At 34.1% G+C, this 17,588-nt stretch overlaps 1 protein-coding gene across 1 annotated transcript in view; it reads right to left on the reverse strand.

Annotated features, from left to right (window-relative positions):
- RPGRIP1L (RPGRIP1-like) overlaps positions 1-17,588 on the reverse strand; it is a 70,757-nt gene that overhangs the window by 16,161 nt on the left and 37,008 nt on the right. Inside the window, exons 16-21 of the mRNA XM_010282729.1 lie at positions 17,539-17,588; positions 14,724-14,932; positions 13,486-13,552; positions 12,025-12,063; positions 10,057-10,197; positions 8,887-8,966 (exon numbers count right to left, since the gene is read on the reverse strand). The exon at positions 17,539-17,588 is cut by the window's right edge and continues 354 nt beyond it. Coding sequence (XP_010281031.1) covers positions 8,887-8,966; positions 10,057-10,197; positions 12,025-12,063; positions 13,486-13,552; positions 14,724-14,932; positions 17,539-17,588 — 586 coding nt within the window. The remainder of the gene's footprint in view (positions 1-8,886; positions 8,967-10,056; positions 10,198-12,024; positions 12,064-13,485; positions 13,553-14,723; positions 14,933-17,538) is intronic.

Below are 17,588 nucleotides of genomic sequence, written 5' to 3' on the forward strand. Positions count from 1 at the left end.
ACCAAAGTTTTCCAAATGAAAGAGGATTGTTAGACTTAGTGCCTACTGCAGACTATACTACAGATAGTTCAGTAAAAATCCATCAAGACACAAAGTAGTTAGGCATGTAAAATAACACTTTATTTATATGGAGTTCAACTTCATATACTGAATTTTTCTAGCCAAATATACATTTGAAAGTTAAAATTAACAATATGATAATAAAAAAGTAATATCCCAATTGTTCTTCACCAGAGCCTTTTCTTATTATCTTTAACTAAAATGACATTTTTCTGTTGCTTATATGAAATTGTTTCATACTGCTCAGCAAAGTCTATATTATTTGTATACAGATATATTTTAACAAGTTAATGTATTTAAGAGGGAATGTCAGACTCCAGAGGAAGAGTCACAAATATTTCCCTAGCTAACTCTGTAATTCAAAGAAAGAAAAGCCATTACGGTTTCAAAATTGGAGTACACAGGTGAGCATTCAAAGACGAGATTCTTCAAAGAGCAAACGTAACATGTTGGAGCTCAGAAATGTCAAAAAATTGTTTTTACTTCTTTCTTTTCTTTTTAAATTCACAACTTTATTAAAAAGTATTTCCCCTATATGGAAATATTTTGACAATTTTTGATTGTAAACTTAAATCACTTGAAGAAATAAGTTATATTCAAAAGATTATTTTTCTAGATTCAGTGTTAGAACTGCAAGTCAATACTCTAATTTATTATGGAGATAGCTTATATTTTTCCAAGCAAATTAGATAATTAATCAAACTCAAAAGCAGGTGTATCCTATTGTAAAAATATCCTTCATATAGAACAATTTCCCATGCTGTCAAGCCCTTTCAATATTTGATGAAGTAATTTTACCCCCTCCTTTCAAAAAGACATTTCCTTTTATTACGTATCCTAAGACACTTTAACTAAAAACGCAAATCTGAATATTTCAATAAGGTTGTTTTATTATTCAGTAGATTCATGGAAATTTTACTAGGATGACAGAAAATTCCACACCATTCTGTCTCCACTAATACAGGTACATGGCTTCAGCTGGCAATATTACTGGGATTAGCATAGAATGATGAAATATTTAAAGGAATTTTTTTTCCCTAAAATCTAATAAATCAAATGACTGCCAAATGTCATTAAAGTGATGGTCTTTGACTTGAATATGCTTTTCATATTCAAATTTGAAAAGAAAGAGATGAAAGCCTGGAAAGGTTACTCAGTTTCAACTAATAACCTCAAGCACTCTACATTCACATGCATAAAAAATGAAATTGGCTCTATTGTCTAATTTTACTTCAGAAACAACTCTTTTCTTCTTGCAGTGAACAGATGTATTAGCATCTGTATTTAAAATGATATGCTGAGTGGTTTTGTTCGCCCAGAAGTATTTAGCAGCTATGTCAAACTAGTTTGTACACAGACAGTAGTTTATGAATCAAGTCCAAACACAATATCCTGTATTATAAAGTATTCCTTTTACATATCTTAAAACTTGTTTGACATATTTAATACTTGTAATTGCATACAGTAGGCAAAGAATATTACAGTTGTTCAAGGACAGCTTGGTAAATCCGGGTATCCTACTTATAAGAAAGAAAACAACTGAGTTATACTAGAAATACTAGAGTATATTAGAAAATGGTAAGAAAAAATAGTAAATTACTTTAGAGCTTAACAGTCAAGAATACTTTACGGCCTGGTTTTATTAATACTAAACATGAATACAGCATATACAAAGAAGAATACAAGCTGATTAAAAAAATTGTATTTACAAATAAAAAATACAGAACTGCTTAAGAACTGTACAGCTAGCATGACATATTTCACTGCTAATACAAAACCGCTCATATTATGCTGAAAATGTATGTAGCATCCAATATACGATAGGAATTAATTTTTAAACAACCATTTATATTTCTATGATGCAGAGTGAAGTATGTTATTTAAATCTTCTCCTAAGTTGTTTTTTTTAAAGCCTTGGTCTCATTTATTAGGTACTATTCAAGTGAAATATGGATAGTTTGTCATGACCAATTACTTCCCACAAAGCATTCGACTTCAATGGGAATAAAATTAGTCTTTAAATTTAGTGTTTAAAAAAAATTACAATACACAAAAATACATTTCCTTTAACAGAGAAACTGGACACGTATTAAAATAAAGAACACTAAATGCTTTCAAAGACTGCCTCTGAGAAAACTGGATCAGTGCTTTCTTTTCAAGTGAGGAAAACAAAACATGGGCAAGATGTTTTTGCAAGATGTCTATAGCAATATTCTTTCTTTTCAATTTAATATCAACTCTTTGCAATTTACACTACCCAGAGATTTGGAAGAATCACTGAACTCCTCCAACAAGCTTGACGATTAGGTTAAGTACTAAACGCATGGGACATTACATCAGAATTTGAAGTCCCAACATATCTTTCTCATCTTTTAAAAAAAGCTCTTTTAAAGTCATAAAAAGTCTTGACTGCCATCTTCAAGAAGCTGTATATTCTGTATTTCAATTTCCTTGTTGGTCACAATAAAATGCTAAGACTTTGACGTGAATAATAAAATTCCAATTGGCTCAAATGGTCCACAATAGTATCCCACAGAATTAAGTGTTTTACAGAAAAAAGTGTTTGTGCTTTTTGCACAAAACAGCAGCATTGAAAATGCCTTGTTTATAGGAACAATGTAAACAATGTTCCTATTTTTACACCCACAGTTTTAACTAATATACTGCCCTTGAAAAACTCAAAATAAAGGAAACTTCTTAACCTTTAGATTGACTTGAATTCTATCTTGACCAATGCTCAAAAATATTTATGCTTTACTCCTTAACATTTTATGTATTCATTTCCACAGTCCACTTATTCACTTGCTCCCTTCTATTTCAAGTAGAGAGCATATCAGTTAAACTATAAGCTATTGTCCAATAGTGACAAGTAACCATGCATTTGCTATCAATACTTCAATCCCTATCAATATGACTTGATTGACAAATTTATTTATTGTATGAGAAAGTACCCTCTTCCTCTAACAAGTGCCAAGTTCCTGTGATAAACCTATTAAGCATGTCAGAACAGAGCTGCAAAGGAATGCTATCACAGGAATGTCAACCTAATTTAACTGTTCAGACACACAAACATTACTCGTTAAGTAATTATGATTAACAGGGCAACATCTTACATATACACATAAAAAAACATGTTACAAGGAATTATTCTAGTCCTTAACTGTATGGAGTGACTTTTCATGGAACATCATCTTCTATTTTTAGATTTTCCCCATAACAGTGTAGATGCAAGAATAGAAAAAGGGATACAGCAATGCTCCCTGTTCCTTCTGCAAATGGATGGGACCTACAAAAGTGTAAGACTACACTTTAGACTCTCCCTAAGACCTGGGGCAAAGGGATCTCTTTCTTCAATAGCTCTTTTGGAGCTGGATTTATGCAATCCCTTCAGCTCTATCTAGAATTAAGAACCCACTAAACAAAAAATCTATTTGTGACAATAAGGGCGTCTCTGGTTGCTGCCATTTTATCTACTGCAGAGTCCAAATTCATCATTTTCAGAGTATGAATTCGTCTTTAATATCTTCCAAGGCATGAATTAGTTGCTACAACTTGAGCAAATTCAATGATTAGATATTGCCTCTTCTATGCAAATCTGTAACATACTCATCAATACATTGATTTTTTTCAGAAAAGGCAATTTCTAATTCAGTATAAAACACCAAGCATTTCAGAAAATACTAAGTTCTTGAGGGATCTGAAGCTTTCCCACCATGACCATGGCAACTATACATCTGAACTTGAAGTTACATTTGCACTTTGCTCATAATACAACTTTTGATCCCCTGAATAATATACTTTCTTCCCTTCAAATGGCTTGGCCCCCCTCTCTTTCTGAAGAATAAACTTGTTCAATGTTTCTCCAGAAGCCGAATTTTTTTTTTAAAGATTTGGTTTTGCAATTTGCCTGTGGCATTGCCTCAACTAACAGCTTTTCAAGATAAACTGTTTCTAGGGATGAATAAATACAAAAAAACAGATATATCTGGAGCTGTTTGACTGGTGAGGTACAAACTTCCTTAACTCTGGAGTGTTATTTTCTCGCCAAGAAGCAGGGAGGGACACATAAGCAATATTGTTACAGTCCTGAACTAAGCTACACCCCTCTTTACCGCAGATTGTCTCAAAGAGGAGACGACTTTTTTTTTTTTTAGTGTTTCAACACTCACTGTTGCTTATACCACAGAAAAAATAAAAAACAAATACAAACTTCATCAAATCTCAAAGCCAGTTAGCTACATCAGTACTAACTAGTCACACAGTTAAGTAATTCAAACTCTGTAAATGTACACAATTAACCTTCATTTCAAAAGGCAACATGAACCTTAGGTAAATAAGCATGAAAGGCGGAAAATTTTGCGATAAAAAGAGGTCTTACTCCATACATTTTTTGGTATACCAATACACGTCAACATTTCAGTTACAGAAATAAAATTAAATAAGTAGCAGTATTACATAAAAAACTAAAGACAAATAAAATAGGATTTCTGCTTTTGTATATATCTATGCATGTATTTGTTTATATATAGCTCACAGACTTCTGGTTTGATTTTAAAAATAAATTAAATTTTAAAAATCTGTATTTGAAAGTTAATCCATTTAAAAAAAGAACCCCTTAGTACAGTAAGAAAGCAGAAGTATGAGTACAGCATTTTCGTTTGTTAAGAGTGCATCTGTAGTGAAAAAAATATATCATATTGCATATTTTTAATACAGCTGTTCTTTTTATTTAAAGCTTTAATACTTAACATTTGATACTGTCCCCTCACTGGCCCTGCCATTATAGTATTGTATGGGGACAGTATATACATGCAAAAATTAATTAATTTGATTCTGTCTCATACTACCCATAGGGTGAAAAAAATTATGCTTGGCGATATATATCTCAGCTAATCAAAAGTCAAATTTAGTTTCAAATCCCATCCTTTGCTTTTTGGACCTCCAGTTAGAAAGAGAGTCCTTTCTACTTGTGAAGTCACCACAACTTACTTCCACGTCGATGAGCTCTGATAAATATAGTGTCTCAAGTAAGCAACTGAGGAGCATTCATCTTCGTAAACACACAAAAATATTACCAGATAGGTTAAAAGTGGCTCCTGTTGATGGTTTTCCTGTGGTTTCATGCACTCAGCCTTTAATCCAACTTTCTACTTAATATTCTGACTTATTAGTTTTGATACCTAAAAAGTAATGGGTTACCTAATTACCTGTTGTTTTGAATAATTTTAAAAGCTGGTGTTTGGGGGTTTTTTGGTATTATTTCTCCCTCTTCTTTCAGTTCTTCCATCAAGAAGAATGGCTTGTAGTACATGCTTCTAATTATTAAAGTATATTTGACAAGCGCCAGAAGTTGTAAATCCATCATTTCAGTGTACTATCTATTCAAAGTACCGTCATCTCAAACTTCATCAGTGGCAAAAGACAATTTAGGTTTTCCCTGTATTCTTTGAACTTTCTCTCTTTTACTTTAGTTCCTGTCTAACAGTGACCATAATAGCAAACACTTACCTTAAAGGTGGAGAACGGCAAATGCTCTTTTTTATCTTAGACCCATCAGTAGTCTTTGAAAATACTGACTATAAAGCTTTAATAAGTTACTTTTATCTTACCCTGATAAGTTAGAACCATCTCATCCCTGGAAACATTCCAGGTCAGGTTGGACGAGGCTCTGAGCAACCTGATCTAGTTGAATATGCCCCTGCTCATTGCAGGGGGGTTGGACTAGATGGCCTTTAAAGGTCCCTTCCAACCCAAACTGTTCTATGATTCTATTATATTCTATTCTATGACTTCAGGAATTTTATTTCTTGTTTTATTAAATATGCTGGTGCAGCGCTTTTACTTGCCCAAATGCAGATACCTCATAGGAGGAAATGCACTGTTCAAGTAATTGTACAAAAAAGGTAAAATAAAAGGAAAAGTAATTATTGCTTTGCTATACATAAGCTTTATGCTTTACATCTTCCCACCTTTGCACAAACATGTTTCACTGACCAGCAGAACCACAAGCAACTGGTATTGCTTTTTAATGGTGTTTAAGAAAGATTTTCATGTCAAAATTAACTAGACTCAGAGATCTTAATTTACAGGAACTGATAATGACTGTTTTCAAGAAACTGCTATTAGCGCAAGATAATGCACTCGAAGTATCTGCAACAAAAAAAAGAGACATAAACACACCTATAGAAAAAAGGGTACCACCACCGAATAAATTGGTTTTGCCAGTAATTGCCTTATGGGTACATTTTAAGACAACTTGGAAGCTGACAGCAGTAAATTTTATTGTGATAATTTAATGCTATATTACCTTCTGTAAGGATAAAGTGTAGACATGGGGGTGAAGGGGAGAAGGGGATGGAAGAGAAAGGATTTTTCTTTTTTAATATATTTTTTTAAATATAAAGACCATGCCAAAGAAAATGCAAATTCCCAGTTTTGATGTCTATTTTGAGGATCTGAAACAAGGCTTTTAATCAATGTATTATACATCAAATTGATAATGTTAACTTCTGATTATTCAAATGTATGAAATATTCATAGAGAACTGTCCAAACTTTTACATTTCTCAGACTTCTTTTCTCTATTAATTATCATGCCTGGAAGCTTTTTAGTAAAAGCAGCAGCCATCAGCCTGACTGAACCTGACAAGCTAGCAAGGCCCAATTACACTGGCACTCTGTGGCACTTTGATGTACTGGAAACGAAAAGAGATAGGGGCAAATTGTATAGCACATTATGTTAATGACTTGATTTAATCCAGCCACTAAACTTTATGTAGCCTGTTAAAAAAGATGCTAACACTAATTACACCACTTTGGAAAGGAAAGAAGGGGACAAGCATTTCATACCGACAAAGTGAAGCTCATAAATGTTGTAAATGAAATGAAACAAAATGAAGTAATCTATGATTAATTATACATCATAGACAAGAAGAAAAGAGAAGGAAGCAAGTGGTACAGCTAAGTACTGGAAAATCTGTTAGATACCCTTTATGATCAACATATCTAAGAAATAACCATGAACTGTCTAATTTGCAACATGCAAAAAAGAAACAGTATGATCTTAAATGGCTTAAACAGTTTGGCATACAACGCAGATTTATATGATAATTAGCATAACGATCTCTAAAAATCACAAGTCTTATTTACAGTGTTTGATTACCAGCAGGATATTTATCTCAAAAGATAAGAGGCACTGATTTTTAATCTTAAAAAAAATACAAATTCAATCACATTTTTTTCATGCTGTATTCTATAATTAACCCAAGATTTCAAATATACCAATGCCTATTTTTAAAATCCAATTTGTATAAAACATGTTGGCTTAATAGTTTATAGCTTTCGTTGTCTTATTCTTCTTGAACATGCACTTTGTTACCAAAGGAACAGATCAATGGAGAGAGGTAGAACTTAATGAACCTGAAATGCATCTACACTCAAAATCCTCTCGTAAGTGTTCTTAAATAATTTTGATAAAATATAATACAGGACGACTAGAAATGCATAGATCAACTATATTATATTTTGACTTAATGGTGATGAGTAGCAGTCATTTTAGTTCCCAAAATTACAGATGAAACAATTTTTTAACATTTTACATATAAGCAATGCTATTTTGTCTTCAAAAGTACCTTCTGTATCTTTCTGCAGCGTATGAGTGATAGCATTTCTAAACCCCTTCTACAACTTAAAAAAAAAAAAGGAGCAATATTTCTCATGTTGATAGTTACTTTATAAGTTGTCACACAGCTTGAAAAAAGGATTAAAAAAATAAAATCAAACTACCTCTAGGTTATAACAGCATACCCCTGGTCCTTTAAAAAAAGACTAAGACAGATCAGAGAAGTATTAACTGTTACAAGTATTATAATTGATTTTAAGTGCTAGTTTTATATTTAAGATTGTTCAGTCAACATTAGATCCAGAAATATGAAATATTCTTATTTTGAGAACTATACGATTGAAATACTGTTCAAAGTAAATTTTCCAAATTTGTATTATGCTTTGTTATTTTGTATATATGACTTTATACTCATTAATTGCAGGTTTTAAGAACAATTCAAGACAATATCATTACTGTACATGCCCACAAATAATAATAGAAAAAGAAGTACACTGTAGTAATTGGATATTGTACATGTGCAGACTTTATTGAAAGCTGATGTTCAGTTCTAAAACTGTTGGGAAGTCAGGAACAAAAAGATATCTATGTGGATGAACTAGAAAAATATATGCAAACTTTGCATGTTATTAACAACCTCAAGCTTACGCAACCGCCATTTCAACAACAATCAATCAAGTCAACACAGTGGGATGAGACACAGCAGGTAGCTAAGCATTGTAGATTTACTACAGGCTTTGACAAGTGACATTATTGCCCCCTTCCTCAGAAAGCAATGTAAAAAGCAGAAAAGCACATTTTCCCACATAAAGACAACAGGTAAGACTGAACAACAAGACTAAGTTCTTCAGACATTCACATTACAAAAGTTATTTTTCATTAGAGAGATTTTGTGCAGGACTAAAATTTGAACTCAGACTGAAACTAGAAATGTCTACTTCTAAGTGTGTATGACAATAATGGAAAAGATTAACAAATTTCCCTATTAAAAAAACACCTATAAATCACATGCACAATATGGTCAGATTAACTTTTTTTTCCTCCTGTGAAAAGGTGTCTATTTGAACTGGAAACAGGAAAACATACATCTGTTAAAAATGCCTTAGAATCTGACCTTAGATATAGCAAAGCTAATCTCAGAGAACATTAAGCTTAAAATATGTTTCTTAGATTTACCAAATAATTGCCATAAATACTCTGACTCACCTGTTTAATATTCTTGGATACTGGACTTGAAATAATACAGTCATCACTGTCAGTTATTATTGATTCAATGGCATCATTTTCTTGTCTATCATCTTGATCTGTGGGGGGGGGGAAATCAATGCAGTTAAAAACCCCTGTATTTGTAGTCCATCTGAGACTTCCATGCTGAGAAACCTGATAGCAATATATTTACTTTTCTAATAAGTAAAGAACAAGTGCCAGGTAAATCTTCTCTTCCTTGCAGAAGATTAACCCTGGCAAATCAGTGACCTTTAAAGTCATCTAAACAGTATTTTTTTTTTTTCTGATTTGCTAAAAAACCAGTAATGTTTCCCAGATGAAAGCTGATGAGTGGAACGCTATTAAGTCCTGTCATCAGCTGAAGTATGAACAGCACTTAGCTTTATATAAGAATATGGCCTGAATTTGTGGATTTCCTCTGACTTTGTTTAACACCATGCACTTGTAAAGAATAATGTAGTTCTGCTTGCAGGTGGATTATTTTCTAAAGCATTCAGGTCTTTTTTTCTCCAGAGCAAATTACTTGTAAACACAACAGGGATTCAACATCACGTTTTTCCAATTTTTCTGATGCATTCTTATGCAGACGTTCCAAAAAACTGAACGTAAAATTTTAGCACTTGGTATCATGGACTTGGTTTATTTCAATGATAAACAGTTTAAGCTTGAAGGTGGAACAGGATCACCCAGCTTTTATAATCTTTAAATAAATCTGCCTCTAAGAACTTTATGTCACAGATGTGATAAGACATACTACCCCTCTCACTGTCTGAAAGGATTTCCAATATCAGCATTGGCTGTTATCTGAAGGAGCACATTCATTAAAATAGTCTTTAGAACAGCATCGTTCTAAGGGAGAATATAAAGACATTTAAAACAGAAGCTAGGTTTCCCTTAATATTTTATGCATCTAGGTCAGATACCAGATTTTTGCATTCAATTACAATACAGTTTCCATTTGGGAAGAAAATAACACCACCATATCCACCATCCAGCTTCAGCGATAAAGTACACCAGAATATCATTTCTGTCATAAAGCGTCTCATAATGAGGCAGCTCCCACTGCTAGTAAGAAATGCTTAAGAAAATGGAAAGAGGTACAGGTTTATTAAGAAAATACAGTTACTTATTCTTAAAAATGAATTCTACCTTCTGGTTCCAATTCTTCAGTTATTTCTGTTTCATCTCCAGAGGTAACTGAGCTTTGGTCGGCCAACTGCCCCTCTGACAGATGTGAAAAGTCTTCTTTTTCTTGTTGAATTTCTTCAGCCATCTTCTTCACCTTATCACCTGCTAGCTTTTCTTGTTTAACCTCATGTACCACATGCTATATAAAAATAGATAAACTTACAGTCTTTATAACACTCCTTGAATGGTATAAGTTACTAAAGTTCAAAACTTGAAGAGTTATGGCTCACATTCATTATACATAGCCTTTAGACAATTATATTGCTTATGCAGTGCAGGAAACAACAAGAAGTTGTCAACTGCAGTAACAAGTAATTAATACAGTAGAAAGACAATTCTCTAACAATGTATATTTGTGAAAGCATAACTATTATAACAATTTGGTACCTGTCAACATATATACAGCCTGTTAGATTTCCAGATTCCTTTATATTTCAGTTCTTTCAGGTCTACAAGACTCAGTTTCAAAAAAAAAAAAAAAAGAATCCACCACCACCTTAGTCAGTTGGCAATTTTATAACTTAAATTATACAATATTTTCTGTTTCAAAAGCTAAAATCATATAAAAAAATTGGCTTTGCTACAAAATACAAACATGTTATCGAAGGTAAAATACCTTTAATGCATAACTAACTTTTAAGTAATCTTATTCCCTTCTTTCTCTTTGAGTACAATTACATAGAGTAACATCTCATCAATGCATATAACATTACAGACATGGCATCTTCCACGGAAATTTGCTGAAGACCTATGCATTACTTATTATCCAACAATTCTCATCTAGGACTGAATTTTCCACAGACACCGATGCCTCACCTTCCACCCTCGGAATCCATGAGGTAACTTTCTGTTACAGAAAGCTGTCCACAGAACATCCAGGTTTTGAAAACGGGACCTCAAGACTTACTTGTATTCTAACATATTTGGAGCCACACAAAGCAAAGCAATGTTAACAGACACTGGAGAGTCTTATTCGATAAAGGTTATCCTTGAAGTTTTCAAGTCACAGAAAACTGACTTTATGTCTCATACGCTCCTCCTTAGCATAAAGGATATATCTTAACCACTGTGTTTTAGACCAATGTTTTGCAATTCTTTTGAATTCTTTCATTGACAGAGTTGCATTTTGTGGATAAAATTTTCAGAGAGAAAATACTTTTCTATTATTCTACTTGACCAATACCACCTGATGTGGTGGAAGGAGACTTAATTTTTCAGTCAAAGCCTCAGATGCAGAAAGTAGATGTTCAAAGTAGAAAAGTGAAAGGAAGATAAGAGTGAGTCATTACATGTTGTGTTACACCACTAGAAACTACACATAATAGACATATAGAAACTGCTATATAATGGTAATTTTTAGAAGGAAGTAAAAATAAACTTCATCTAAACAGAGCAGGAAATAAGTAAAGATATTCCTCCCTTTCTAATGACAAAAAAAAAAAGATTGTCATCACAAGGAATCATTTTCATATTTCAGTGAAGTTTTTTAGCTCTTATTTTACTGTAGTTTGACTTTTGATGCCTGAGTCTGAATAAATAACATACACATGGAATTCAAATGCAATGTGTTATATGAAACCGCAAAACCTGAATAATAATTTCATACCTCTGAAACACTTGGAATTCTTGAAGCCTTCACCTTCTGTGCAAGTTCCACGTTACTTTCAACAACAGAGCCCTAAGTTATGGGTAAAATAAGGGGAATTCTTTAATATATAGAAGACAAATAACACACAAAAGTAGGTATAAATTTACTGGTGGAGAAGCATTTGGACAAGAAATTATGTCCTCCTTTGCTTCCCTGCACTAACATTACTGCTGCTATCCTCTGCTATAGCTCCTGCCTATGAGGCTGGACAATACTTACAAATGGTTAGGTCGAGTCAAACCATTCATCCCACTTTTTAGTGAGTCTGCTTTTCCCAGAACAACTATTGCTTTGGCATATGTCACATTGATACCAAAGAACTAGATTCTCTGCTGTTCAGAAGATGAACCAGGAAATGAAACAGACTGTTCCTGTTCAATGTTAATCTGTTTTGCTTCTAATTCTCTTATATGGACACTCTCTTGCCATTTCACCACAAGATTTAGACATCAGAGAAGGCCCAGCTATTTCATTATTTAGTTCTAACAGTACTTTTGCTTTAACCAGACAGTGAGGCTTAGATTTTTAAAACAGCTAGGGGAGCTGCCCACCCAGTAATGAAGACTTCTGAAGAAAACCAAGTATTGTCTCCTTTAGAAAAGCCTAGTTTGTGAAAAACTGTCAAACTTACAGATGTTACTGTTTTGACAGCTGGAAATATGTTGTGTGTGTAACTGTATGGCTAACATTTCCGTTTTCCATGTCTAAGCTTTCAAAAGATTTGATTTCACCAACATTTGACTTTTTTTTTTTTTTTAAAGTTAATAAATACAAGAGATCAACTTAATTCTTATTTCCAGTCTATACTATATGGCTCAAAACAAAGTCTAGTCATGGTAAACTAAACAATAGCAGAAGGACCTGTGAATTGAAAACATGGTAACACTTCAAAAAATAAATCCAATCAAGGCATTTACAAGTGGAAAAAAGATTATCACAGCTAACTTTTAATTAATTAATGCAACATAATATTATTAACTACTACTACTACTAATAATAACAATTTTCATGACCTTTTATAATTAGCTGTTAAAAAAACTACCTTAAATTACTGGATTTGATTAAAAGAGGAAATACAGCCTATTCTTAGTTCTCTGAAGGCAGATTATTTAGGATCAAATGAAAATCTACACTGTGCAGCAGATATGTTTGAGTTAGTTTCATGCAGACTCTCCTAGAGTCTGGAAGGATGTACACAAGATAGTGCACCCCAAGTTCAGAAGTGTAACTGTTTTCACTGTGTGTGTAATCTCACATGATAAACCTCGTTTAAGAGGTGACTCTGAACTGTGTCAAAGTGTGTATCTCATTAGCACAATACTCAGAATCTGTTTGGATCAAGCTGGTTTCTGTAGAGCCATTTATATGTCTGTGCAAGTGGTACACCGTATAAAGACACTTTAACTAATAAGCCAGAGAGCTGAGAAACACAGTGCAGAGACAGTTGATTGGCCCTTTCGGATCTGCCCTAAGTCTATGAAAGTTGAAGCTTGTAAACTGTGGAGGATAGCAAGCAATTCTGAGTAAGTCACACAAACATTCCTGTATTGTATTTCCCTCCACCCATCCGCCCCATGCAGTACTATGCTATTATTCACTGCCTGGAACATCCCAGCCCTGTGTTGCTAAAATAGTTGAGTCTTCTTGATTATTAGTTCTACAAATTCTGAGACACAAGTAGTCTCTCTTGCTTTTACATGCATGAGCAAAATACTTAAAACTTACTGTCATCCGTGTTGTACTAAGATCCAGAAAAGATACTTTCTTGTCTGCTTGAGCTGCACGCTGCCTTGGTTTGGGTGTCGGTTTCTGTAATAAAACAAAAATAGTTGAAGACCATTTATTGCCATATTCCAACCGTCTTATTTTACAGTAAATTTTGAGAGACCCTAGTTTTTCTGGAAGCCAAACCAAACTGCACTACATTCAATTCTAAACAGGTAAGATGATGTAGATGTTGTTAGAATAAGCAACCCGCCCTGCAAATGGAGATACATTTCAGAATTCAGCCACAAATGGGTATAGAACTCTACAGAACATCTATGGAATGCAATGTGAGTTCCAGGTGAGAATAACTGTAGAACTGAAGTCTGTGGTCTCATATATGTGGAAGAATGATTTATTATTATCTTTTATGGAGTGCTCTGTTCCTTTTCTTGTTCTGTAGGCTTACCATATATTTCACACCTTTCCTCATCTCACTCTTTGGAGAATTTTAACACAGAAACAGAAAACAGACTGATAATAGTTGCAAAATTAAAAAAATTACCCTGAAATATTTCTGTCCTGATGATACAATAGAAAAGATAAAAAATAATAAAGAAAAAGTGGTTTATTACTCTTCACGATTTACTCTCTTGATGAAGGTAGAAGTTATCCTCCATTTCCACTGATTTTTGTACACAAAAAAGTTCCTTACACTACTTTTAATTTACAAGTGATTTTTAAGAAGTATCTTAGCACCACGCTCCAGGCACCAGAATAACAAAGAGTAGGTGTATCTGCGCCACACATATCTGTACATATGGCTTGGGTCTGGCTGCTTGAGAATTCTTTTGGCTCAAAGACACCCGAGCTGACTGGGTTCTGAGTTTCTAAGAGACTACAGAAATAATAGCTGATTTTATGACTGACGTAAATTTTAACCATAGCCCTGAAGTTATATACGCACGTGACTACCTTTCATGTAGGACATCTGCATTGGAAAGAGAATTAATAAGCACTAAATTTATAGGGAAGACATGTCATGTTTGTTATTTCTCCTCCCTTTTCTCCCTGCCCTTTTGCTAACCAGTTATCTACCATTATAAAATACTTTTAAAAATTTGGACACGAGAAAGATTTCTCTTCATAAAGAAAGTCGAAGCTGGTGGTTATATGAAGTATTTATACTACGCGTTATTTTACAGTAAATGACCTGCTGTAATAGGTCTTTTATATCTCTTAACTTCCATGAGTTTGTTAAATTACTTACTGTCACTGATGAAATAAAAGAAGGAGATGGGGCTGGAGTCTGTGTTTTTTCCTCTGCTAGTAATTTAGTTGCCATTGATTTCTCATTTTCAATGTAATTCACTAAGTCTGCAGCCACTGTTGATCCACTTGGTGGTAGGTAGACAAACTTCCACTTTAGTTCAACTGTGATGGTACCAGCAGAATGTCTTTCAGGATCTGTTAGTTCAAAAGTACCTGAAAGCAAAATGCAAATCTTGGCTAAATTATCTTACTTCATACGTATACAAAAAAATGCAATACAAAACTGAATGGGATTAATTAATTAACTTAATACTCTTCATTTTAGAAACTAAATAGTGTCAAAATACTGTGTTTTGGAGATCCAAATACATCCAACATAACACTGTGGACATTAAAAAATACAGAATTTAGAAGGGACTGGATTATTGTGTTTGTTCAAGATGTCTTGTAGGTTTCTGAGATAATCCAACACCAGATAACTAATTCTTACAGACATTTTCCAAAAAATCCAACTAAAACCTTTCCATGTTTTACTAGTACTTACTTTTGTAAAAGAAAATAAAAGGGTTTTAAAAATCTGTAAGTTGCTAAATCTTTGTCAAAGAAGAAACACTCTAAATTCACTTGCAAATTTTTGCCTATTATCCATTTAAATGGGGTAATTATAGAATCGTATTTTTAAATTTTCATTAATGTCTTAGAGTTGACAATGCAATAATCATTAAGCAGCTTTTGTATTATAAATAGTAAATTTATAACTGATATCAACTTGTAGGAAGCAGCTGATGCACTGAAGGCAGGGCTGCTATTCAAACAGTAGAAAAATGGACTGATGAAAACCCCATGAAGTTCAACAAAAGCAAATGCAAAGCCCTGCATCAGCCTGAGAATAGCCCCAAGCAGAAGTACAGGCTGGGGGCTGACTGGCCAGAGATGATTGGAACATAAAAAAGGACCAGTAAAAGAAGATACCTATTATTTCCAGGTTACTTTTGAGCCAGAGAGAAACACTTGATGTCTTTTTTCAAAAGTTATTTCAAGACACCTACTATTTTTGTTTCACAGATATCCTGTCAGTTATGAAAGCAGTAAATATTGAAAGTCAGCTTTCAGCCACCCCTTCCTACCTGATGTTAAGACTAACAGGGCCTTTCTACCTCATAATGAAAGATACTCATAATATAGTAGCGTGAGAAATATAACTGGTAAATTTGGTAGGCTTCTCAAGGCAAAACACAGTGGTAAGAGAGAGATGCAAAAAGGTTACTAAAATGCTAACAAAAAAAGAAAACATCAATAATTCATTAGCAATTGCATTTAGTCAGTGCTAGAGTGACACATCATTCCAATTATAATTATTTATTAAATCATAATTATTCTATACCTTCACCGGCATAGAGAACAAAAAAGGCTTTAGAAAACTTCTCATCCTTGTTAGGACCATGATAAAGGAATGTTTGGACACCAGATGCCTTCAATTTATTTTTTTTTTTTTTACTTGTGAATTTTAAAAAAACATTTACTTCTTTCTCTTAAATCTCAGAAAATGTCATGAGGGGGAAAAAAAAATCCTGCTATTGCAATCCACCCTGCAAGGTACAGGCATCCTGTTCAGATTCATTGCAGTTGATGGGTAATCACAAACACAAACACCACTTCAAAATTTAAGTTAAAATGCAACAACGCTGGAACATTCTGTTACTACTGTCTCAGTAAACCAAAGAGATGTTAGAAACCTTTTCTTTCCCTTGGTTTATTCTTTCTTCAATGTTTGAAGTTTACTCTTTATATTAAAAATCATTTATCAGTTTCAAGGCTCTGACACAGACTTTTCACTAGTCATGACTTAAGTAACACTGAGATGCAAAATTTCTTTCCACGATTTCATTAGAATTTAAAATACTGTCAGACAAGAACAGTAGATAAATGATACAGTTTTTTAGAATCATAGAACCATTTAGGATGGAAAAGACCTTTAAGATCATCAAGCCCAACCATAAACCTAGTACTGCCAAGTCCCCCACTAAACCACGTCCCTAAATGCCACATTGACACACCTTTTAAATACCTCCAGGGATGGAGACTCAACCACTTCCCTGGGCAGCCTGTTCCAATATTGGACAACCCTTTCAGTGAAGAATTTTTTCCTGGTATCCAATCTAAACCTCCCCTGGCGCAACTTGAGGCCGTTTCCTCTCATCCTATCATTTGTTACTTGGGAGAAAAGACCGACACCCACCTTGCAACAACCCTCTTTCAGGTAGCTGTAGACAGCGGAAAAGTCTCTCCTGAGCCTCCTTTTCTCCAGTCTAAACAATCCCAGATCCCTCAGCTGCTGCTTGTAAGATTTGTTCTCTAGACCCTTCACTGGCTTTGTTGCCCTTTGGATATGCTCTAGTACCTCAACATCCTTCTTGTAGTGAGGGGCCCAAAACTAAACACAGTATTTAAGGCGCGGCCTCACCAGTGGCCACACTGTTTCTGTTACAAGCCAGGATGCTGCTGGCTGCCTTGGCCACTTGAGCACACTGCTGGCTCATATTCAGATGGCTGTCAATCAACGATGCCAGGTCCTTTTCTGACCGGCAGCTTTCCAGCCACTCTTCCCCAAGCCTGTAGCGAGCGCTGCATGGGGTTGTTGTGATCCAAGCGTGGGACCTGGCACTTGTTCAGCCTCATACAGGGGGCCTCGGCCCATCGATCCAGCCTGTCCAGATCCCTCTGAAGAGCCTTTCTTTAGTATAGTTCTTAAAGAGATTTAAAGAGATATGAAACAGAAAGTGAAGATTTTGTTAAGTTTAAAGAGGTCTAATTCTTACCTGAGATGGATCTGTCATGTGCCAAAGAAATAAGAGGCACATTGGCTTTC

This window comes from Phaethon lepturus, unplaced genomic scaffold (assembly GCF_000687285.1).
Source record: "Phaethon lepturus isolate BGI_N335 unplaced genomic scaffold, ASM68728v1 scaffold5782, whole genome shotgun sequence".
NCBI lineage: Eukaryota > Metazoa > Chordata > Aves > Phaethontiformes > Phaethontidae > Phaethon > Phaethon lepturus.